The 26054-nt window shown below is 42.6% G+C and overlaps 1 protein-coding gene across 2 annotated transcripts in view; it reads right to left on the bottom strand.

Annotated features, from left to right (window-relative positions):
• Positions 1-1808: 1808 nt before the first annotated feature.
• The window catches only part of ITIH5 (inter-alpha-trypsin inhibitor heavy chain 5), a 105000-nt gene continuing 80754 nt past the window's right edge, over positions 1809-26054 (bottom strand). The window contains exons 8-14 of one of the 2 annotated variants that reach the window (XM_006150046.3): positions 21291-21459; positions 17195-17504; positions 13900-14432; positions 10476-10529; positions 7725-7841; positions 3728-4105; positions 1809-2544 (exon numbers count right to left, since the gene is read on the bottom strand). In XM_006150046.3, coding sequence (XP_006150108.1) covers positions 2243-2544; positions 3728-4105; positions 7725-7841; positions 10476-10529; positions 13900-14432; positions 17195-17504; positions 21291-21459 — 1863 coding nt within the window. In that variant the 3' untranslated portion in view covers positions 1809-2242. The remainder of the gene's footprint in view (positions 2545-3727; positions 4106-7724; positions 7842-10475; positions 10530-13899; positions 14433-17194; positions 17505-21290; positions 21460-26054) is intronic. The other variant, XM_006150047.3, reaches the window with a different exon arrangement.

Genomic DNA, 26054 nt, shown 5'->3' with positions numbered 1-26054 from the left:
CTCAACGTTTCCCATGGGAAGATAAATATGATAAACCATTTTCTTAACTCGGATTTCTCTCCAAGTGCTAAGCATGCCCTCACATTCCAGCAGAGGCTGTCATGGCATTGTGCCCACTAGAAGGAGCCTTTAACTTTGGCCCACAAAACAATATTCTGTTTCTCCAACTACAGTCTTCCTTTCTCTGCTATTTGGCTCAAGTGTCCCTGCATCCATCTGCTTCCGGACTGCTTCACTCTGTGGACCTGAGAAGACTGAGAGGAGTAAAAAAGCAGGAACTACTGAGAAGGGTAGGAAGAGAGGCTTTGGGCCCAAGAGCAGCCTCATTTCACTTTGATACTATGACCAAGATTTCAAGTGTTCAGACTGAGAAGGGAGACTTTTTGAAGCTCCTCTAAATTTTAGCCTTTTAGGTTTGTCCAAGTTCTAGGACCAGTCTCCTGTTCACACTGATTTCCTGGCTTTTGCCTATCTGAGATGTGGGAAATGTGGGAACTCTCTCTCCCTCTCTCTCTTTCTTTTTAAAAATGTGCTAGCTTGACTGAGAAATTCAGTAGAAATACGGTGCGCGTGTGCATGCATGTCTGGCTCCTTCCCCAACCAGCAAGAAGACACAAATAAAGGGTAGCTACCAGCCCAGCACACAGCTGGGAGACATAGCCCCTCCTTCGGAGTCATCGCCTTGCCATGGGCAGCAGGCAGGCTGCTCTGGCTGGCTTCTTGCTAGAGAGTACATGCACTCCCCAGAGGAGAGAAATAGAGAAAGAGAGAGGGAAAATGAGAACGCACTCTCCCCCTTGGGGAATGACCATGCTGCGATCCCTTCTCCTCTGTCTCCTTTTAGGATTTTGGGCACACACACACACACACACACACACACACAGGCCTCCAGCATGTTTCTCAAGCCTCTGAGTGTGAGATTTGAAGGGCACAGTTGGCCATGTGGGATCCAGTTGCCTTCACCACCATGACACCAGCTGGCCTGGGAATTCATGTGCATTTTTCCTGCTTAGGATGTGCAGGTGGGTTCTGACTACAGAATCCCTCACTGTGCTGGCTTCATCTTCCATCCCAGCACTGTGCACGTGCAACTGATCACTGCTTAAAGAACCACAAGCAAGACAGGTTTGGGGCTTCTGAGAAAAGCCGAAGGGTTCCAGGTAAAAGGTCCATCACTCTACTGGTCGACTCTCCACCGCCAAGACAGGCCAGTAAAAAACATCACATGGGGCTGCCCTGTTTATTCAAACACTTAGCTTATTGGAATAAATTAGAGGTTGTTCATTAGCAAAGTCAAGTGGTTTACAAGCCCATCAGAAAGTGATAAGGATCTGGGATGTAGATTTTTCTCTCTTCCATTATTTTTAAAATGAAAACTAATATTTTAAGGACAAGGTACCAGGCGATCATTTACAATGATTCAATCTATGTGCTAGCTGTATGACTGGTGGCCTGGGCTTGATGAGATGTTCTCTCGAGGCAGAGGTCGACTGCACATTTGGAGAAGCAGCTGTACTAAAAGGAGAGATTCCTAAGCACTAGAATAAGGCAGAGAAATCAGCGTCCAAACTCAGCCACTTCCCACAGAGAAAAACCAAATGTGATGGGACCAGCAGATGGAGTAATAGTTACGTTGCTGGACTTCTGTGTGGTTGCCATGGTTTAAGTCCCACACCCAGCAGTTTAAAATTCACGCCAGGCATGTGCGTGCCCAGAATCCTGAGAGGAGAATGGAGGAGAAGAGATTGCAGCATAGCTATCTCCCCTAGGGGTGATTTCTCTAGCTTTCTGTCTCTCTGGAGAGCACACGTGCCCTGTAGCAAAAAATCTCTCTCAAAAAAAAAAAAAAAATCAACGAATGCGGCAACATTCCTTCATCACAGGTAGAGCCTTTCTCACCTTCACTGGGACCTTTTTCCCCTTGTGGCTGCCATATATCCCAACTATAGATTTGAGGGAGGGTGAAGCAGGAAGAAGATGTAGAAGAGAGTAACATTTGCACTTACTCTTCCGGCTGGGATTTATACAATAGGAAGATCCCTTGGAGCCTGACCAGATACTGTCTAGCCCTGGTTTGTGTTCCTTTGCTCAAGCAGACATTAGACCTACACTCCACCAGGGAAGGTTTATAGAGTATAGCTAATGACCAAGAAATGAGGCATGTACAAGCAACAAGAGTTGTCCCATGGTGTTCCCCGAGTCACATCCCTGTCATGCACGCTCATCATTACAGCAGCCAGTTTCAGAGTCCCCTGGATAGTCCCAGGCCAAAGGTGGTCTCTGTGTCAAATGGATGAGAAGCCAGGTAATCTTTATACTCCCCATCAATCAGTTTGGCAGCATTGTTCCTGGCAAACCAGCAGTCTATCTGCTCTTCCCCATTGTAGATCTTCCTTTGTTTCCAGACCACTGGGACTTGGTGGCCTTTCACCTTCAGGATAGTCTCAGATCTCTCTCCTGCTGGAGGGAATAGAGGAATGGTAAGATTCTGGCTGAGCCCTGAAGGCTTCTCTGTGAGTTTGGCATCCTGGTTCAGGAACTGACCTGGGAGGACAAAAGAAAAAAACATAAGAGTGTTAAGTCAAACGCAAATCCATGATGTTGAAATCGAACTTTAATGACATCAGTACAAGAGGGTTTTTTTTTTCTTTAAGAATTATTTTATATAACTTTATTTATTTATTTATTTTAATTTGACCAGAGAGGGACAGAGTGAGAAGAAAAGTGAGAAAGCAAGCTGTCAGGTCTGGGACTCAAACTGCAGTCAGCCATGTGAGAGTCCAGATCCCTTAACCACCACACCACCTGCCAGACCATGCATGAGGGTTTTTAATTGCCCACACACAGTCCTAGGTCAGACTCTTGTAGAAGAGTCTGAGAGACTCGTTTTCCAGCCTCAGTGCTAGAACATATTCTGGAGAGCACTGAGAGGAGGGGGCTGAGGTTGACACCTAGTGGCCTGCACTTCTGGAAGCTGCCCAGTTGCTCACACCGGCAAGTTGCCTCATCAACAAATGGAGTCAATTTTCTGCTGAGCTGGGAGGACAGACAAGGCAGATAAATAGGAAGGCAAAGTCAGGTCTTCCCTCTCTCTCCTTTGTCTTAAGTCCCTTATCCCCCCCACCGTCCTATAGACTTGGTGAGGATGTTCCAGGGTGGGGTGTGAAAAGTAGTTGGTTCGGTTCAGTCCAGACACTCATCCTTAGAACTCTCCAGGTCAAGTGAGGGCATTGCTCGGGCTAAAAGAGCACAGATCTACCTCCGTGAGCGGGAGCTCATGCTTGGCAGCCAACACCATGAAATATGTCTGACTCAAGTGCCAGGAAATCCTGCTTTCTAAACAGAGCCTTGGTGATGGCTCACTCTGTATTTTTGGGCAAGGGGCCCACACGAACATTGCACGTTGAGGAAAGTCAGCCAGAGCAGTCTGCCTGCTGCCCATGGCAAGGGAATGGCTCCGAGGGAAGGGCTGTGTCTCTCAAGCTGTGCTGGCCTGTCAGCTGCCCTTTATTTGTGTCTTCTTGCTGAAGGGGAAGGAGGCAGGCATGCATGTGCCTGCACGCGCACACGCACGCGCACACACACACACACACACACACACACACACACACAGCATATTCCTATTGAATTTCTCAATCAAGCTAAAGGTATTAGCTATATTAGCTTTACCCCAGAATATTTAATCCTATTCTCTAAACCCAGTGGGAAGAAGAGAGCAGCAGCCTACCTAACAGTCCGTGGCAATTGCTGGAGAGGCCTTTGCTATTGGAGATGTAGAAGCCCAGGTGGTTCCGCTGGAAAGGGGCTGGATTTTTGTAGAGGTGAATGAGGATGACAAAGGTGATGGTGCCCTGGATGGTAACGGTGACATTGGCATTGGCAGATACAGACACCTCCAGCCCCCGACTCCCCACCACCACGCTCCGGTTGCAGGGGAGGACCAGCCTGTCTCTACTGTCCAGGATGACTCTGTTTGGCGTAATCTCAAGATAAGATCTCTCTGGCTTGTTGACAAGGATAGTGATGGTGCCGAAGTAAGTGCGCTGTTTCTTGTGACCGTTTGGTGGAGCAGGGGCTCCAATTAACTCTCCATTCACTGTCACACCTCAAAAGCCAAGAGGAAGAGAACAATGGTTAGTAAAACTATGCCCACTTTAAAGACGTTTAACTGTAAGTTCCTTCCGCCTCCTTTCTTACTTGTGTACCTCTGGCGCCTAGAAACTGCCTGATTCACATAGAGGCCACTTGGTGCTTACGGAATGAATGAATGAGTGAATACATGAAGTTAGGAGTGACCTTTTTTTCCCACATGTGACTAGTATCTTTAGGATAGAAGGAGGAAGATATAGGTCTGAGTCAAGGTATCAGAGAGGACAGTTAACAGTTTGTTTTCTTTCCAGGGTCTGTTTGAAAAGTCTTGTGTAGCCCTGAGGTACGTTTTGCACTTACCAGTTGCTACTGATCCTAATCTGGGGACTGTGAGATGCCCTCAAGTAGTGTGGTAGAACGCAAAGTTAGAACTGTTTTCTGTCCCCAAACTCAAGTTCTTCAACTTACTTATTCAATGTTCATCTTCTGACAAGTTACTTAAAAACAAAAACCAAAAACCCTAAGCCTCAATTTCCACATCTGGAAAATGGGGATGGGGTTATAAAACCTCCCAAAATTGTTATGAGGCTCCCAGGAGGGAGCAAACATGGAAGCAATAAACGGTCCTCAATATAATCCCGTTCTTTTTCCCCTTCATCATTATGAGCACAATTGGAGCTATCCTGGACTTGAGTAAAGTCCATGCGTCTAGGGCTCTGGTCTGTCAGGCTGAATAGCAAACAAAGGGCGATTGTACATGATATGTTTGGGACTGGATTAGGTGATGCATGTTAAATGTGTTTTCCTCTCAGGCAAAAAGGCAATACCCAATAGTAAAAGACTGCTATATAATTAACCCTGTTTACTCTGCTTTGGGGATAAAGCCCAATAAATCTTGACTAGTAATTTCTTTTTTTTTTTAAGAATCATTTTATTTAACTTTATTTATTAATTTTCAATTTGACCAGAGAAGGACAGAGAGAAAGAGACAAAGAGAGAAAGAGAGAGAGAGAGAAAGTGAGAAAGTCAGCTGCCAGGTCCAGGACTTGAACCTTGGTTGGCCATGTGGGAGTCCAGCACCCTTAACCACCACGCCACCTGCCAGCCCCAACTAGTAACTTCTTATTCATTCAAGGAGAAAAGTGCCTTCCCTGGTGCAGGGCTAGGGGGAGAAGAGAAAGTCCAGCCTGAGCAGAGTCTGTGCTCTTCAGTCCCCAGACTCTAAGCAGCTCCAGGCTGAGTTCCCATCGTGTACACCTTGCGGAATACAGAAACCGTGGGAACAGCTTCTACGCTGGGCACTTCCAGGGAGGCATACAGTTAGGCCCTTGTCTTGAGTCTGACCCCTTTAAAATGAGACACTAGAGATTTAGCTCTGAGAAAAAAAAAAGAAAAAAAGAAAGAGAAAAAATCCTACAAGAAAACAATATGATGAAGGAGCCCTAGGGTCAAATTTTACATAATTACGTTTTCTGTGTCACCCAGCTGGGGGTTGTTCTGCATTTGAACCAAAGACACTCATTTTCTCAGCCCTGAGACATGCCACTCCAATGCTGAACTGTGTGGCTGGCCACATGGCCAACCTCAAGTACTGTTACCTGCATTTAACTCAGAAAGCTTTCTCTGTGCTGATCCCTTTCATCCAGTCCTTGTACAGACAGGGACCAGAGCCTTCGATGTTTGTGTTCAGGCACACAGAGCAATGTCGTTAGCACCCGGGCTTTATTTCGGAGTCAAACAAATGAGAAAGATGAATTTAGAACTCCGGCCTCCCCACCATCATGGTTTTAAATGGGAAGGCACAATGACAATATATCAATTCTATAGCACTCGAACATTTACAGAGCAGCTTCGTGTTCTTTTCTTTTTAATTCACCAGAGGGGGCATGCACTTCCGGAGAATAGGGAGAAAGAGAGTGAGAAAGTGTCCCCATGGGGAATGGTCATGCCACAATCCCTTCTCTTACATCTCCCCCTCCTTTTAGGATTCTGGGCATTCACGCACACTTGCCTGCTGTGGTTTTGGTTTTTGTCTTTTTTTTTTTTTTTTTTAAAGAATATCACTATTTATTTTCCTACAGGTACACTTTCTGTATCTTCAAGGTTTTCTGCTCAAAATGAAAAGAACAAAACAATCTCAAAGTTCAGAACTGGACCACCCGGTCCTTTCTCTTCTTATCTCCCCCCCAGTTCAAAATGATTGCATGTTTTAATGGCCAGCATCCTCCTGGGTTTGCAGTTAGGTTCAATACACTCAAATTTTAGGACAATTTTCTTTGTGGTTTTAGGACAATTTTCTTTGTGGTTTTAGCCTTCTTCCAGAAAATTGGCTTGTCTACCCACCATAGCCACTCTGCTTCCAGGCATAGCACTCTGGGCATACGGGGGAATCCTTGCCCTTCTTATACTGGGTCACTTTGTGAGGCTAAAGCTTGCCACGCTTCTTTTGTTTTGGAAATCCTTGTGGTATAGGGCATGTGCGCTCACCAGAAAGACAGAGACAGACAGAAAGCGAGAAATCACCCCCCTAGGGGGGATGGCCATGCCACACACATCACAATCCCTTCTCCTCCATTCTCCTCTCAGGACCTTGGGCACACAAGCACACGCCCCCAGTGTGAGTCTAAGCCATGGGGTCCGGGACTCGAACTGAGGTTGACTCTAGTGACATAGCCATTACGCCAACTCCTGGTCCCATGCTTGCCACACTTCTTACAGAAAGTGTTTTGTTTATTTATTTATTTTTGTTATTATTATTATTTTTAATTTGACCAGAGAGAGAAAGGGAAAGTGAGAAAGCAAGCTGCCAGGTCCAGAACTTGAACCGTAGTTGGTCATGTGGGAAGTCAAGCGCTTTAACCACCACTCCACCTGCTAACCCCCAGAAAGTGTTCTTTAATCTGCCAGATCTTGGACTCAAAATGTGTGGTTGACCATGTGGTATCGGGCTGCCTTAATCTCCATGCCACTGACTGGTTCACATCTATTATTTCATTCAACCCACATTATCACAGCCCCAAGAGGCCAACAGAATGTTACTATTTCCAATTTACATGAAGACAGCTCTAGCTCCAATGTGTGTGGCCCCAAGAGGCCAACAGAATGTTACTATTTCAAATTTACAAGAAGACAGCTCCAGCTCCAATGTGTGTACCCAGGGCCACACAACACTTAAGACATACAGCAAGGATTCAAATGGATGTTTTTCTAACTCCAAGTCGAGGAATACAGTCCACTTCCTCTCATTAATCATCAGCAGCATTTATCACGCGCGCTTTCTATAACTGAATGTTCAACTTTTTTTTCTTTGAAAGGTTTTTGCTATAGGGCGCATGCACTGGCCAGAATGACAGAAAGAGACAGAGAGACAGAAAGCAAGAAATCACCCCCCAGGGGAGATGGCCATGCCACAATCCTGTCTCCTCCATTCTCCTCTGGGGATCTTGGGCATGCACATACACGCGCCCAGCTTGAGTTTAAGCCACTGGATCTGGGACTTGAACCGCAGTCGACTACATGGGAGTCCAGTGACATAGCCATTATGCTAACCGCTGGTCCCTGAATGTTCATCTTAAGAGCAAAGATATTGTATCTCTTGTTTTCATCCAGAAGCCACAAAGGAAGGCAGAACTCACCGGCGTCCATGTGATCAGAGACTAGTCGTAGGATGTCCCCAGGCTCCCCATCAATGTTAAAGCAGACAGTGAGCTTGCTCCAGGGGAAATCCACAACAAAATGGGGGTCACCATCCACTGCCGGAACAGGGAAGAAAAAGAGAGATTTTTTGGTGCCTTCCAGATGTAAACACTACTTCCTTTTCTCTATGCAGGATTTATTTAATCTTGACCACAATACTGTAAGGAAGGTATCCTCAATTTTTTTTAAGAATTACTTTATTTAATTTTACTTATTTATTATTATTCTTCAATTTGACTAGAGAGAGAGGAGAGTGAGAAAGCAAGCTGCCTGGTCCAGGACTCGAACCATGGTCGGCCATGTGAAAGTTCAGCTCCTTAACCACCGTGCCACCCGCCAACCCCAGTATTCTCGACTTCTAAATGACAAGGATGTATGAGAGGGGACATGAGTCACCCATTATTCAGCACATAATCAAATAAATATTTGACTTCATATCTAACTTCAGATATAATGTTCATTTCACATACCTCAGCTACGTATAGACAACTAAACTATGAGAGGTTGAGAGCTAGGAAAAGGGAAAAAAGAGATATTACCATGCACCTCTAACTACAATCAAGTCCATGTTCTTGAATTTTGTAGGTGATTTCCCCATTATCTTTGACTTCCTCCTTTATCTGCCCAGAAGGAAGGGAGGTCCCCCCTTTCCTATGACAAGAGTTCTATGGTACTTCTCTCTCTCAGAAGCCATAGGCTGCCTCAGAAACAGTCACAGTGCCGGCTGTGTGGTTGCAAGCACTAAGAGCCACACTCAATTTCAGGGCAGTGAGGAGTGAAGCATGCAGAAGCAGGAGAAGGTGAATTAGCATAGTCAGTGGTGGCAAAGGGAACCCTTCCTTTGGGTCACCCATCTCCATTAAAGATAAACAGCCTTGCCTCTTAACACAGGCAAAAGATTTCCTGAACTCCTTTCATCAGTTTTCTTTTCATACTAATTGGAAATTGAGTTTCTCTCTTAATTATACACCAAACACAAGATGTTTCTGAATCTCTCTCTGCTTTTTTGTTTTGTAAAACAGAGTCTTTTGCTTTGTAATACAGGGTCTTATGATCTTCCTACCTCAGTGTCTCACCTGGGACTACAAGTGCATACCACTATGCCCAGCTCTTTTTCAGAGTCTCACTCTGTTGGCCAGGCCTGCCTTGAGCTCATGGTCTTCCTGACTCAGCCTTCCGAGTCACTGGTATCACAGGTGCATGCAATGCTCCCAGCTTTCTGGTTAGACCAGGAATTGAACCTGCGTCCCCCATGTGGTCCCAACCTGTGGAGCACAGCATCTTAGCAGCATGCACCGTTGCAGTTGGGGCTCTCTGCTCTCTCTGTGTGTAAAAGCATGCATCTGTTTCTGTGTATGAGCCTGAAGTCCAGTCTTATCAAACTGCAAGCAAATTAATGTCCTTATAACTGCTGAAGAACACTTTCCGCCCCACAGTTTTACTCAGAACAGCCTGACTGTTGTCACTGTGAAGTGCCTCAAGCACCCTATGAATGGCGGCATATGAAAAAAACACAAGGTGTTGTCCTTTGCTAATAGAAAAAAAAAAAATTGCTATACCCAGAGGACAAAAGAGTTCTTGTCCATCTTTTTGGCACTCCTTAGGCATGAATATAGCTTCCCTGACAGTCCTCTGAGAATGTCTTTGTGTGCATACCACATCATTTCTCCTAAATCGTCCAAATCTCTTTACCAAGAAAGATGTTGCTTGCTCCAAAAACAGAGGGAAGGAGTCCAAACGTTATTACTCCAGGCAGCACCCTAGAAGGCGGCTTCCCTGCATTCCATAAAGCATATGTGTGTTCAAGAGAATTACATCCTGTCCACTGCAGACTGTGTGGTTTCCATCCCATAGTTAATCTCCAGGACGTCCCTGGCTTTATGAACTTGCATATATTGCACATCAATAGAAAAGCAATAATAAAGACCTACAAAGGAAGATGTGGACACTCGGGAATAAAACCCAATCCTTAAGTTGTTCTTCCATCTGGATTTCTATTATAATCTCAGGACATTGGCAAAAGGAAAATTTATGCCTTTTTGTTTTTTTGTCTATTCTTCCCTTCTAAAGCCAAGGATTAAAAAACAAAAACAAAAGGCCTGCCTGTCACACCAAACATTTTTATAATTGTAACGCAGAGGCCAGAAGCATGCATTCTTTGAATCTCTAAAACGAATGGCGTTTAAACTCAATGATGATCAAAATGTGCTTCTGCTATCCATCTATTTGTCGATCAGAGCTCATGCCAGACTTCCTCGGGACTGAATTATCTTCACAGCATTTATGTAATGGCTTAATGATGGTCCTGGTTCTTCTGTTTGCCTCGTGTTGCTGGCTTGGGCTGAGTCCATGTGGGTCCTGATGCCCTGTTCTATGAGCTGGCTTCAGGCGACTCCTAGATGAACACTTTCCCAACTCTCAGTTCACACCCAACCTCCTCCTTTTTTTTTTTTTTTTTTTTTTTTGCTATAAGGCACGTCGTTCATGAGAGAAAGTGAAAAGCACCCCCTCCCCTAAGGGCGGATGGCTACAATCCCTCTCCTCCATTCTCCTTGCGAGATTTTAGGCACGCATGTGCACATGCCTTGTGTGTTTTTTTCAGATCTATTGGTCTGAGACTCGAAGTTGGCCATGTGGGATCCAATGCCTTCACCACCACACCACCTGCTGGCCCATATCCTTTTCTTTACCTGATGTTTTAGAGATTTTAATTCTTGGGTCATACAGCTTCTTGAGAGTAGATCCTAAAACAGAGAGGATAACACCACTGTTACTCATTAAAGAAGATGAAGTGAAAGATATAGAGAAAAGAGGTTTGAGATGAGTAAAATACAGCTTTCAGTTACATTAGTTGCAACTTAAAGAATTGTTAAAAACCTCTTTATATTCCAAAAAAAGCACCCTCTTTATAATACCTGTCTTGAAGAGGGAAGTTGGCCTCAAAACACCCATGCAGGGTGAAAAATGTGGAGGATTATTTTACTCTCCTATAAATTAGATAATATCCTTTTTTCCTGTGATTTCTGTGTATGCTAGAGAGAAATATTCTATCACAATTAAGATATAGTTACAGGAGAGGGATAAATAGGGTTATTACCTAATGCATATTGAGTTTCAGATTTGCAAGGGGATGAAAATATTTTAGAGATCTTTTTTTTCTTCTTCTTTTTTTTTTTTTTTTTTTGAAGAGGTTTTTGCTATAGGGTACGTGCGCTCGCCAGACAGACAGAGAGAGACAGAAAGCGAGAAATCACCCTCCAGCGGGGATGGCCACGCCACAATCCCTTCTCCTCCATTCTCCTCTCGGGATCTTGGGCACGCACGCACACGTGCCCGGCGTGAGTTTTAAGCCACCGGGTCTGGGACTCGAACCGCGGTCAACTACATGGGAGTCCAGCGACATAGCCATTACACTAACTGCTGGTCCCATAGAGATCTTTTTAACAACAATGTGACTATTCTTTTTTTAAAAGAATTATTTATTTATTTATTTCCATTTGTTATTGTTATTTTTTTTCTTTATTTGACGAGAGAGAGATAGAGAGAAAGAGAGCAAGAAAGGAAAAGTGAGAAAGCAAGCCACCAGGTCCGGGACTTGAGCCATGGTTGGCCATGTGGGAATCCAGCACCCTTATCTACCATACCACCTGCTGGCCCCAACAGTGTGACTATTCTTAACACAACTGAACTGAACACACAAAAGTGGTTAAGATGGAAAATTTTATGTTACATAATTTTACTATAATAAAAACAAAAAAGAGTATATATTCCAGTATCTATAACTATGTATGTAAGCATAATTAATAACATAGCAGGCTTTGTGCCTTAAATATTCAATTAAAGAAAAAAAACTAAAAGTAGATTAATATTTGCAAATCAATATCCTACTCCAAATTGTGTGTATTAGCAAAATTACACTCCTCTTCACTGTTTTTGTTTTTTTTTTCCCTCATAGATATTAGAGATGGAAATATCTAAATTATTTTACGCACCCTCTTCTCAGTTCTGGTCCTTGGCCAGCATGACATGAGTAGAATGCAGATAGACCAGGAAGGAGGAGGGCGTACTTTGATAGAATAATGGCTTCGAGTGGCCCCTGCCACAGACAGTGCAAGAAATTAAAAATTTTTAATTATCTCAGCTTTAAGTAAGGAAGATTGTCTTAGGTACTCACTGATGCTCAGAAAAATTTTATTTACAAAAACTCCTTTAATCAATCTGTTGATTATTTCCTCATCTGTGTTCCTGGCCCTCTAAGTTTTATGTTGTTTGGGTCTGATGTCTCCTGAAGCCACTGAGTTTTGAGTTGTTGACATATAATAAAAATCTTACTGGGAACCAGCAGTTAGCGTAATGGCTACGTCGCTGGACTCCCATGTAGTCAACCGCGGTTCGCGTCCTGGACCCGGTAGCTTAAAACTCACGTCAGGCGCGTGTGCGTGCGTGCCCAAGATCCTGAGAGGAGAATGGAGGAGAAGGGATTGCGGCGTGACCATCCCCCCTGGGGGGTGATTTCTCGTTTTCTGTCTCTATGTCTCTCTCTGTCTGCCTGGCGAGCGCACACGCCCTATAGCGAAAATCTCTCCCCCCCAAAAAAAAATCTTACTCAAAAAGTCATTTTTCATGGATATGGCATGGGTCTTGTAAGTACAAAGTAATAGCATCCTGCAGCCTGCTTTTGATTACAAGAAAAATTTCACCGATTTTTGTCTTGTCTGACTGTGCCAAGACAAACTCCTCCCTCTCTTTTGCTTTCTTTCTTTTTTCTTTTCTTTCTTTCTTTCTTTTTCTTTCTTTCTCTTTCTCTCTCTCCCTCTCTCTCTCTCTTTCTCTCTCTCTCTTTTTTATCCAGAGATTTTTTTCTATAGAGTGCATGTGCTCCTCGGAGAGACAAAAAACAAAAACTCACCAACCCCGCCCTCCTCTAGGGGTTGGGGGAAATGGCCATGCAGCAATTCCTTCTCCATTTTCCTCCCGGGATTTGTAATACATAGGCACCCAAACCAGGCATGAGTTTCAAGTTGCCAGGTCTGGGACTCAAACTGCCTTTGGCCATCTGAGAGTCTAGTGCCTTAACCACTATGCCACCTGCTTGCCCCTTCACTCTTTCTAGAACAGCAACAGATCCTTTATAATCTTTCTATTAGGGTCTGAATTTTTCAATGAATGTCTAGGACTACATGGAAGGGTTCAGAGAGTTAAGGGAACTACCATTGGTAGAACATTCATTATATACCACAAAAATTCCATATTTAATCCTCACAAAAGCGCTTCAGGGAAATGTTATTGTCCCTACTTTACAGGTGAGAGAATGGAAGCATGGAGAGGTTCACACACCTGGCCCAGGCCTCACAGCTGGGTCAGTAGATCCTAACTTGATGCACTCTCTCTGTCACTCACAGGTGCTTCTTGGTGCTTTGACCATGAACAATAAATAGACAGCATTTGTGGGGTGCCTAGCAGACCTGGTTAACCTCAGCTCCTTCTCTTGGGAGATGGAAAACTGGCAGGAGCCTAATAAAAATGTTATGTGTATAAAACAAGCTATTTCCTACAAATACTACCAAAAATACAATCCTCTGCTTTGGTTTATTGCTTTTCCTTTCTCCCATTCTTGTCCCTACTGATCCCCCATCAAAATAGCACCAAGATGAATTGTGACTGCCTCTGAGCAGATTCTGAGTGATAGACAGGTAAAGAGCAAACTCTCCAAAACCCTTATTTTGGATCTTCATAGATGTTCTTGGCAGAATAAAATCAAGCATACACATAAAATAACACACCTCCGAAGTATGTGAAATATAGAAAGGCACTTAAAAATGAACACGCGCTCATTCGTTTGCTCATCTTGGTACTTTCTATAATGCCTGGCGTGTAGGAGACACTCAACTTCCTGATGATTTATCGATGGGTTGACTGACATCACTGGGCAATATTTCTGAGCCAAACACCACCTCTTCTCATTTTTCTAGAGAGCCACAGGGTTGTTTATATATAAAAAAATATATATGATAAAATAAAACAGACTCCTGTTGAAGTAATCTTGGCCTTGCAAGGAGTTATATAGAATTGGCATGAAGGCATCACGTGTAGCCATTCCTGGAGTTCTGTTACCTGGCTGCATGCTGGTTCCTCCTCGCAAACTCTGCATCACTGTTGCAGGTCCTGTGGCTGCCGACATGCCATAAGCATCCTCTGGTTTGTCTGTGTGAAGGGCCGGCTTCCTCAGCTTCATGGAAGTGAAGGGGGTGAGGAAATGATAGCTCACTGACAAGGCCTGGGCCTTCTGCCTCAGTTGCTCCTTCTCCTGCTCATTGTCACTCTGCAGCCAGGAGCTCATCAGCTCCTTCATGGTGAGGTGGCTCCAGAGACGCTCTATGTGGTTGGGGTCCTCCTCACTATCATCCCCTGCCTTCAGGGGCTCCACAGGCACATCCGTCTTCAGTACGACAAATTTCTTACTATTGCTGGCAGTGACCTCCACGTGCAATTGATCCAACTGCTTGTCCACCAACTTCCCAGCAATGATAATTTCTGAGCCATTGAAGTAGTTGGGGAACAGGGTTTTGGTGACATGCTCCACTAAGCTGGGAGGATAATCGATGCGGATGTCAGAAAGGAGGGGCGTTCTGATCTCATCATAGAATCTGCAGCAAAAGAACAGAGAGAGTATGAGGGTATATTTGCCTTAACCACTACACCACTTCCTTGTCCCTTCTTTCCAAAACAGCCACAGATCCTTTATAACCTTTCTATTAGGGTCTGAACTTTTCAATAGATGTCTAAAACTACATGGAGAGAGTCTTGGAGTGAGGGGAACTACCACTGGTAGAACATTCACTGTATGCCACAAAATATCCATATTTAATCCTCACAACAGCTCTTCAGGAAAATGTTATTATCCCCACTTTATAGGCGAGAGAATGGAAGCCTACCCCAGCTGTAGGCTGGATGATCCTAAAGGAAATACTCTCAGTGTGGTGGATCTGATGCTAGAAGTGATCAAGTTCAACATTCTACTCAGCACAGTATTCGTGATAGGAGGTTACTCAGCTTAAACACTATTGGTGAAAGGACATTCACTATCTCCTAAAGCTTCCAAATCTCTTTTCAACAGCTCTGATGATGAGGCTTTTCTCATAGTTAATGATACATGGCTGTTAAGTAAGAAGACTTCAGACCTTCCAAAGGTATGGAGAGCATAGGCTGTGGAGCGTGACTTCCGTCTCAGCCTCTTCATTACTGTGTGTCTTAAGACATAAAACTTAAACTCTCTAGACTTCAGTTCTTTCATCTATAAAAGTACAATGTTAACAGTACTACTTTTGTAGACTACTACCCATTCCCCCCAAGTCAATTCTCTTCTTCTTTCATGATAATTGAGTTCTAACTGGGCACATGTCCATCCAGCTACAAATTAAATATCCTGACTTCTATTGTGGCTAAATAGGGTCATGTGACCAAGTACTCACCAATGAAATATGAGTAGATGTTTTATGTGCAACGCTCATGGCACTTGTTTAAACAAAATGGCTTGCTCTAGCTTTTTTTCTTTTCTTTCCTCCTTTTGGGACTGAAATAACGAAAGTGATAGTGACCTAATTTCAATCCTGCTTAAGGTACTTCACCTAAGGGAGGCAGAGCAATAACATGAAGGAACTTGAATCTCTGAATGACTTCATGGAGCAGAATCTAGCCTGTCCAGACAACTATAGGAGAGAAATAAACAACTATCCTATTTAGTCTGTATTTTGTCACCTCTGTAGGGCAGCTTAGTCTTTAATATACTTTCTTTTTAGGATATTTGTGAAGATCACATGGAACAATCCATGTAGAAATGCATGGCATATTGTAAGCTCTCAGTAAATGCCAGGCATTGATAACATTTTCAGTAGTATGATAATCCAGTTGATGCATTTCAACATAATTGTGCTCATGAAATCTTGTTGTACCCCTATTCAGTTATACAGTGCATTAGGTTCTCCCTCTTTGGATCTAGTTTTAAATGATTTTTAAAATATGGGAAGCAAATCTGTATTTTAATTTTTATCTTTCATAAAAATGCTGGAGAGAAATGGTAGCTAGTCCTATACCATAGACCTGTTTTTTCCTACACATTTTAGAGCCCTACAATTACATTTATCATTAGTGAGTATTCTGCTTAACACCTGTAAATATAACTAAACCTATAACTACTGAACACCAGTAAATCAACCTAAATCTCACTTTTTCCTTTTAATCACATGTGCTACTACAACACAAATGATGCTGAGTTCGGAGCTGACATTAGTGAGTATTCTGCTTAACACCTGTAAATATAACTAAACCTATAACTACTGAACACCAGTAAATCAACCTAAATCTCACTTTTTCCTTTTAATCACATGTGCTACAACACAAATGATGCTGAGGTGGGAGCTGACACTTCATCGACTCAACAATGAAATCATATATTACATTTGGCGACAGCACATCTGAGGGATGGTACTTCTGTGTTAGGGGATCTATGCTCTAGCTTCTTCACTTCAAACTAACAATCTGATTATTTCCCAGTTTTACTTAGCCATTTTAGTCCAAAATAAAGATACGATAATTTAACTAGTACTCAAAATGCAGATAATACTCCTTCTATCTACATCACAAGGTAGAACAAGAGTAAATGTCCTAGAAAGTGCTTTGGAGTGTTAATAAGGTGATTAAAACCAAAACAACTCATAGATCGCCTAATACATGATGGTCATTGTGTGCTTTACATGTATATTTTACATAGGTTTTCTCATTAAATTTTGGCAACTGACCATAGTCCTCGTTGTATAGATGAGGAAACTGAAGCACAGATCATACTAAAATCTTACTTAAAATCATAGCAATACTGAATTTGAGCCAGCACTGCCTGGTTTCAAAACCCATCATAATATTTCCCAGTGTAAATGTGTTATGATCATTCCCAGCAGATGCAGGCTGAAGTGTGGCAAAACACCATCATTTCTGGGTTTCTCACTAAATGATATGAAGACTCCAAGGGAAGTTCTCTCTCTCTCTCTCTCTCTCTCTCTCTCTCCCTCTCTCCAAGAAATAAATGGCTCTCTCTCTCTCCCTCTCTCTCTCCCAGAAATAAATGAATACGTTAAAAAGAAAATTAGACCACGGTTTGCAATCCGGTGACTTTAAACTCATGCCAGGCATGTGCATGCATGCCCATGATCCAAAGAGGAGAGTGAAGGAGAAGGAATTGTGGCATGACCATCCCCCTGGGGTGGGGGAGGGGTGTAATTTCTCACTTTCGATCTCTTTGATGAGTGCAAGCACCCTATAACAAAAATCTCTCAAAAAAATTTAGTCTCCCTGACCCTGACATTCCTCTCAAGTCCCTCAGCCTCTCATTATCCTAAAAAGACAGACAACAGACCCAATGAGCTGTGAGCCTGCATCCTCCTCCTCATGAACACGTCGTGTGAGACCACAGTTCTCCAGAGACAGTTTCTCCAGCAGTCTGAAGTCCACATCATTCCCAATGCCAATGGTGAAGATGCAGATTTGACCTCGGGCAGCCTCCTTGGTGTTGTTAAGAATTTTGAGGGTCTGAGTCTCCCCAACAGTTGGTTTCCCATCTGTCAGGAAGATGATGAGGGACACACTCCGGTCTTCAATGTCGTTGTGGGCCACATAGTTGTTGAGCAGCCTGATGGCCCTCTGAAGGGCCCCATTGATGTCTGTGCCTATAGGACACCAACACAGCACAGTTCAAGACTTCACATTCACCTTTAGACCCTGAATGCACATTCATTGCTACAGTTAGCTCCACCACTCAAGCACTAACAGGGGTGATATGTGTGAGACATGAAATTCCCTGCAGAGATGGGGTAAGCCAGGTACTATGACTTGCCTAGACATTTGACAATTGTTTGCTAAATGAATAGAAATGACATAAGATTATCCTACTGTGAAAAACCTTTTCCTGGAGGCATCTCATGATACCTTATCTTAGAAATCTTCACTACCTTAATACTCATAGTTTCTATACCCTTTTCCAAGAATAGCTTTGAAAAGAGCAGGAGGGTTTCAGGTGCAAGAATTTGGAAGGAGAGTCACAGTGAGCATAAAAGGACACAGAATGAGGAGGTGGGAGTGGAGGGTGACAACTAGAAACAATCTCAGATGGCTTCAAATGTTTCCCAGGGATATGATGCTGATTAAAGAACTAATTAGTTACTCTCATTGTCTCTGCTTTCCTTGTCTCCTGAGCTTTGACATATTGTGTTTATTAGATTCCCCGAAGGAGGAGACATTCAATTTTACACTTCCTAGGGCCAACCTGTGATGCAGTATAATGCAGCTGAACCCCCATAGGAAAAGTCCTATGTTTGCATCTCAAGACCTCCCTGAGCATGCTGGGTGCCCATGCACATACCCATGATCTAGATTGGCTGAGACCACAGGAGGATCTTGGTGTAAGGACTCCATTGAAAGTTCCTTCTCCCTCCCTCTCTCTCTTTCAAGAAATAAATGAATAAATTTTTTTTTTAAATTTAGACTTCCCAACCCTGACATTTCTCCTTTAAAGGTATTTGTCCTCAGCAACTCTGATTAAAGTTGCAGGCCATCATCTGAAGTAGGTGCCGAACAAAATTTGCTCGGATAAAGAGAAGGTGATTGGTTAGTTGAGGCTGAAACTGCCAGCTAAAATGAGGTTTCTGGATAAGCTGAAAATTCTGCTCAGCTAAACTAGTACTCTTCTGCTATCACCAAGTAAAACTGAGTTCTTACTGTTGTATGAATATCAAATTTTGTTTTGTTTTGTTTTTGGAGAGGTTTTCGCTATAGGGTATGTGCGCTCACCAGACAGACAGACAGAGACAGAGAGACAGAAAGCGAGAAATCACCCCCCAAGGGGGATGGCCATGCCGCAATCCCTTCTCCTCCATTCTCCTCTCGGGATCTTGGGCACGCACGCACATGCGCCCGGCATGAGTTTAAGCCGCCAGGTCTGGGACTTGAACCACGGTCGACTACGTGGGAGTCCAGCTACATAGCCATTACGCTAACTGCTGGTCCCTGAATATCTAGTTTTGGTTTTCTCACAGCTTGAAATAAAATTTACATACCAAAAAAATACTTATTTTAACATTAGTAGGTGTTTTTAATGAGCTGAGATACAATACACATACACACACACACACACACACACACATATATATATAATACTCATTCTAAGTGTTCAAGTCATTATTTTCAGTAAATGTATAGAGTTCGGTAATGGTCACCACCATCCATAGCTCTGATCAGAGTAGTTTTTATCTACCTGCAAAATGAACTAAGTTTGAAAGAACTGGATCATCTCTTGTATTGCTTTACATCTTCCAGAATTTCTGGCTAACCACTTAGATAAATCTATGTCTGTGATCAACACATTCATAATTCTTGCTCAAATTTGTATAGAGTTCAAGCAGAAAGGGAAGTTCCAGCTAAAACAGTATTTAACATTTCTTTGAAATGATTAATTTGCCTTTCTTAACGTCTAGTTCATTTCATGTAGCCTCTGGATGTGTGGGCATGCCCTAGTGGCAGGTATTTGTTTCCTCTTTAATTGAGTACTTAGTGCCAAATCTTTCACTCCACTGTAAAGCCAAGGACAGATGAAGGAAAGCTTTGACTCTTCAGGTAGAACAGACACCAAAGGCACCACAGGGTTTGGAATCAAACCAATGACAAGCTGAGGCGTCTCTCACTTATTCAAAAGAGTGAGATGCTCTCCCCATGGAGTCTCTAGATTTGCCCGAACTAATCCAGCAAGATCTCATGTGGGATCATGAAAGAACCAAGTGTACCACCAAGATGGACGACTCAACTGGATGAAAGTAAAGGTCATATCTAATGCTTATAGAGAACATCCTATGTGCCAGGACCATTTTAAACTCATTAAATATTTTAAATTCATTTCATCCTAATAACAAGCCCATCGTTATCCCCATTTTACAGATGAGGCACACAGAGGTTAAACGACAAGTATATGATAGAGCTGGATTCAAATACAAGCAATCTATGCTCCCAATCCTGATGTCACACTTCTTGGAAACAGCTTAATTTGCTGTTCACCTGCAGAGGTTGGGGCAATGAAGTGTTGAGAAAAAAAAATGAAGGAGTCAGTAGGGTTTCTAAGGTTTGGATTCCAAAAGAACATAACACATACCAGCTGTTTTCCAAGAACGTTAATCATTCTCCCCGCCCCACACACGTCATCATCCTAATGGTAAGCCGTGCCATTAAAATGCTCAGTTTAACAAACACGCACTGGGTATACACTGTATGTCAGGAACCATGCTAGGAACTAGGAGCTACATGAAAATGGAGAGGAGACTCTTCCCTCAAGGACATTACAACTTCTTGCCATAGATAATATCTATAAAGTTAGAGCTAACTTTTATTTGTCTCATCAACCAAGAGAATAGTTTCTGGAGTATCCTGTTTTAAAGGCTGGAAAGAAATCCCATTATAAATCAAAGTACTAACTAACCAAGATCAAGTTCCAAATGAAGTTCACTTAGGGAATAATGAATGTATGAATGATGAAAAATCCCAGAGGAAAGATGACTAAATTGAGTGTTTTAGATGTTTTCAGACAACCAAAGAAGAAGTACCCAAGACAGCAAGTCTAATCTCTGTGAAGGGCCTTAATGCAAGAGGTCAGAGGTCAAGTTCAATTCCACTAAACACTCCAATATTGAGGATCTATGAAGTTACTGTACCAGTGACACAGGGAACAGCAAAAGTAAGACCCCAATCCTGAATTGAAAGAACTAAGTTCAATTCTACTAAACACTCCAATATTGAGGATCTATGAAGTCACTGTACCAGTGACAGGAAACAGCAAAAGTAAGACCCCAATCCTGAATTGAAAGAACTTATATCCAGAACAGTTTGGATTCTCTAATCTTCTCAGAATTCTTCACCATCTTTTCTTGCCTTTCTTAACAATCTGCACACTCACCCAAGTGTAAGCTATACTCAAGACAAGTGCGTAATAACTTAGAACCCAACATCCTCCCCAGCACATTTTGCATCCTGGCCCCTCACAGACCACGGTGGCATATGTCATGTACTCTGGTGCAGCCTGGCAAAGAAGACTTTAGCAGGGCAGTGCTACTGCCACAGCTTAATGTGGTAACATTCATGCAACAGAACACCTAGATCATCCATTTGGCTTTCCTTCTCCACCCAAGATCAATTTACAAAAGCAGCTTCATTGTTTGGGATCTCCAAGATAAACCAGGAAAGCCTCCTGACCCCTATCAGGTATTTTCTTTCACAAGTTCATCAACTTATCCTGGGGACTGGGAGAGGAGAATTTACAGATTTGGTGTTTAGAGAAACATAAGCTTCTGGGAAAGCATTCACCTGTTGCCACTTTCCTGTAATCAGCTTCAGCTTTCAAATCCTGCCTCTTGGCAGAAAATTAGCTTATTGTCATTGTCAAAGTTTATGTCAAAAGGAAAATCATTTTTTACCTCCAGTGGGTGACATATGGTGAATGTAGACTTTGCCATCCCTGATATTGTCAGGAGTGACTGATATTAAGTGGTCCTTCCATACTTTGATCCGGTTGGAAAACCCAATGATACTGAAACGGTCCTGAGGTCGGAGGTCATGGAGAATAGTGAAGAGGGCATCCTTGGTCTAGGCAAACACAAACCCAAAACCAGTCAATACAATCACATTTGTCTACTTGTTCCCTGGATTAGACACTGCCCACCAGGAGCAACCTAAGTGTTCAAGTTCAGTGTTGATTATATAAAAAACACTTGGCTAAATTAAGGAATTCATCAACTAGCTGAAAAAATTGGCATAAATATGTTACCATTATACATAAGATACAAAGAAGTGTTCAATGTATGAAATGTCACGTGATACTACTAACCATGGCATATAGGTCCATAAATCTTCATAACTGACCGGGAATGTTCTTTCCTTTTTTTTTTTTTTAATTTGCCAGAGGTCAAGTGTACTTGAATGAATAAATATTTAATCAATTATAAAATTAAAGGTACAAATAATGAATACCATAAGAATTTACAAGATTATGAGATCACAGTGGATTGGAATTATCTGATTCTTAACAGACAAGGAGGAATTTGAGTATGAAGATTAAAGGATGGGATAGCTTGAAAGAATAGAGAGGACACTAAAAAGAAAGTAAGACAGTTTGAGCAAAACAACAGGTGATTCAGGTGTCAGGCAGCGTCAATTACATTTTAGTCAGACATGACTCGTAGAAAGAATTAACAACAACAACAACAACAACAAATATGATACTAAAACCAGAAAAACTCGGGACCAGCAGATGGCATAATGGTTACATCACTGGACTCCCACATGGCTGACGACAGTTTGAGTCCCGGACCCTGGAGGGTTGAAACTCATGCTAGGTGATTGTGCATATGTGCCCAAAATCCCGAGAGGAGTATAGAGGAGAAGGGATTGCAGCATGGCCATACCCCCTGGGGAATAAGTTCTTGTTTTGTCTCTCTGTCTCTGCACACACGAGTTATAGCAAAACAAACAAACAAACAAACAAACAAAAAACTCTTAAAACATAAAAATAAAAACGAAAACTCTAGAGCCTGGACAAGAGTATCTATGACAATCACCAGGGATTTCATGAAAAACACTGTCTTGGGGGCAGGAGGGAGGAAATCAAGAAGGAAAAACAAGCAAAATATTTCACAGATATAAAAATGAAAAAAATTATTTGATTATAATGTGTATGGGGATATCTATTTTAAAAATAGAATTATTTATTTTAATTTTTATTTATTATTATTATTCGATTTGACCAGAGAGAGACAGAAACAGAGAGGGGGAGAGTGAGAAAGCAAGCTGCCAGGTTCAGGACTCGAATTGTGGTTGGTCATGTAGGAGTTCAGTGCCTCACCCACCACACTACCTGCCAGCCCCAGTGTATGAGAATATCTTTGACTGGACTAACATGCACTGTATTCATGCTGGGAAAATTCATTTTGTATGCTGTAAATATGTACAGTGATTAAATGTAAGAAAAGAAGGGAAAAAATACTCTTTAAAAATAAAAAAAGAAGTCTTCCCTAAACAGCATAGTTGTTAGGCATTAAAACAGATTTCATAAACAAGGTCAGAGACTTGCATTACCTAATTGCCATGACAACAACAGCTGGAGTCTCTTTATGGTAGTTAATAGCACAGACTTCGCAGTAAGACTCTTTGACATCGGTTCCATCTCTAACTCTCTGTGGGCTCTGGGGCTCTGTGTAGTAAGTGCCATCACTTACTAGCCATCGTATCTCACTGCACCTAAGTAATCTCATCTGTAAAATTACGACAATTAACAGTATCTACCTCATCCAGTTGTCATGAGGACTCAGTCAGGTACTAGATGAAAAATACTCAGAACAGGGCCAGGCATACAATAAAATTTACACACGTGTTTGCTATGGTTTGCCAGCTGGTGGAGGCAGCAGAATTTAAGAGAAACCATATAGCCTGGAGTAGTGATTTCCAGAATGTCATGCATGCACTAAGGAACCATGAGAGGTTCCCTGAATGTTCATAAAAGTACATATTATGAAAAAATTATGCATGGATTTCAAAATGTCTTAAATCTACTTTATTTTAGCTTTTAAATGTGCTATAGGGCACACAGGCTTGTGGGAGAAACAGAGAGAAAGTGAAAAAGCATCAGGAGGATGGCCATGCCGCAATCCCTTTTCCTCTCCTGGGATCTGGGGCATGCATGCACATCCACCCTGCAAGTTTCTCAAGCTGCCGGGTCCAGGATTTGAATCACACAGTTGGCCATGTGGTATCCAGCTACCCTAACCACCATGCTCTCAGCAGGCCCCCAATTTCTGACAATTGGATTCCATTTTCCACGAACGTTTTGCAGTCTCCTCTGAAAATATTTCATAGCTCTTTTCCCCAGATTTCATGGCTCTTTGCCTTTAATTCATTCCCTAGATTCAAAGTATTACACCATCTACCTCTCTATGTGAAATAACCACTACTTTTTCTAAAAGAATCCAGATCCAAGACTTGAACTATGGTTGGCCATGTGGTAGTCCAATGTCTTTAACCACCACACCACCTGTTGGCCCCAATAATCACTACTTTTTAAAACCATTTCCCTTCTCAATTTTCCCTTTTCCTCACACCTCAGTCTATCTTTCAGTCTTGTTTCCAATTCCTCATTCTAATATTTCATCCAACTTTCGGATTTCACAGGAAACTCAAAATTAGAAAACTATCCCAGGTGAATCTATTTTTAAATCTGCACAGTAAATTATTTCCTGTGCAGTTTAATGTAAACCAACAATTTCTTTTCTTAAAAAAAAGTTATCAAGCATATTTATTTAATTTTATTTATTATGACTATTCTTTCATTTGCCATAGGGCATATGTGCTTGCCCCAGGGAGACAAACAGAGAGAGCAAGAGAGAAAGTAAGAAAGCAAGCTGCCAGGTCCAGGATTCAAACAGTGGTCAGCTGTGTGGGAGTCCATTGTACCAATCATCACGCCACTAGTTGGCCCCTAAACCAACAACTTCTAGCCTGAGCAAACATTCCCCTAGCATTCTCCCCATCAATCCTTACTGAATTAATGTTCCTCAGCTCCTCACCATTTTTCATTCCCACATTAGAAAAACAGTGGAGTCTAGTGAGATCATTAGAGGTGTGATGATGACGACATAATGGTATTAACAGCTAGCATTTCCTGAGGCTTTCTGTTTCCCAGGTGTGGTGCCAAGTACAAGTGCTTTTCCTATATTGGGGCGATTCACTCATTTAATCCTCACAACATACAAGAGGTGAAGTGATTATTAGTATTCCCATTTTAAAGATGAGGCAACTGGGGCAAAGAGGGGTTAAGCATCATGCCACATGGGAGCCTGGATTAAAAGACAGGGAGTCTTAGGGCCAGCAGGTGGTATAGTAGGGCATTGGACTCCCATATAGCCAACTGTGGTTCAAGTCCTGGACTTGGCAGCTTGCTTTCTCACTTTCCTTTTCTCTCTCTCTCTCTCTCTCTCTCTCTCTCTGTGTGTGTGTGTGTGTGTGTGTGTGTGTGTGTGTGTGGTGTGTGTCTTGTGAGTACACATGCCCAAGTTTTTAAAAAATGAGAAATAAAATTCAATAAATAATTGTATAAAAAAGAAAAACACAGAGTCTAACTGTACAGCCAACACTTGTGCCAACATGGAATCTATGAGACTGCTGGGCTGAGAATGCTTGGAGTTGTCATTCCTTATTGCATGCAACAAATTTGGGATCCCTTCCACATCCTTCTATGTTGAGTTTTGCTGATTCTCTTTCATTTCATTTCTGGAAGCAATTAATGGATCCATCTTTATAACACCCTTGCAGAAAGCATTGCATGAATTCTATATCCACCCAGGGATGAAAATAATGAAAGTATTTCATTAAATCCATCATCACACTCCACCCCTAAGTTGTTCCAGAAGAAAACTACAGTGGATGTGTTTATTTTCTTTCTGTCTCTCTCTCTCTTTTCTTCCTTCCTCCCTTTCTTTCTCATTCTCCCTCTCTCTCTTTCTCTTTCTTAATTTGCCAGAGGGCACATGCTCTCACTAGAGAGAATTGCAGAGGCTGGGTGTTGGGGGGAATGTAAGAAAGCACCCTTCATGAGAAATGGTCATGCCATAATCCATTTTTCTCCATTCCTCACTCCTTTGGGGATTTTGGGCATGCACACACACATACACACACCTAGAATGTTTCTCAAGCCACAGGGTCCAGGACTTGAACCACAAAACCAGCTGCATGAGATCACCATGCTGATCGGAAGTGCTTATTTTCATCTGCCAGGCCCTCTGTCCTCTCTCCATTCCTTACCGAGTGGACCCTTCCCCTTCCCAAGGCATTCAGGGAGGCCTCTCTGGCAGCATAGTGTTCCGTACTCTCCCTACCCTAGCACCCACCCCAGGAAATGTGACAAAGTAGCCTATGAAAGCAGAATTTATACCCATACTCTGTGTAAGACATTTTAATGTGCCTATGGTGTATTCAACCAAGATGGCTCCTCCCTCCTTCGGGACCCACCTGACATGTACCTACTTTGGTGAAGCCAAGCAATGGCTCCACTAGGAAGACAGGTGATGGCTCCATCCTCTGATCTTCCATCACTGTCACACATGCCCATTGTGCCACTCCTACACTGTGTTATCATTACTTCCTCATGCCCCTTCCCACCTCAGAACCTCCATGTCTACTCTTCTCTTTCC

This window comes from Tupaia chinensis, unplaced genomic scaffold (assembly GCF_000334495.1).
Source record: "Tupaia chinensis unplaced genomic scaffold, TupChi_1.0 Scaffold000275_1, whole genome shotgun sequence".
NCBI lineage: Eukaryota > Metazoa > Chordata > Mammalia > Scandentia > Tupaiidae > Tupaia > Tupaia belangeri.
Note: the sequence above shows the minus strand (reverse complement) of the source record. Positions and strands in the feature narration are given on the sequence as shown.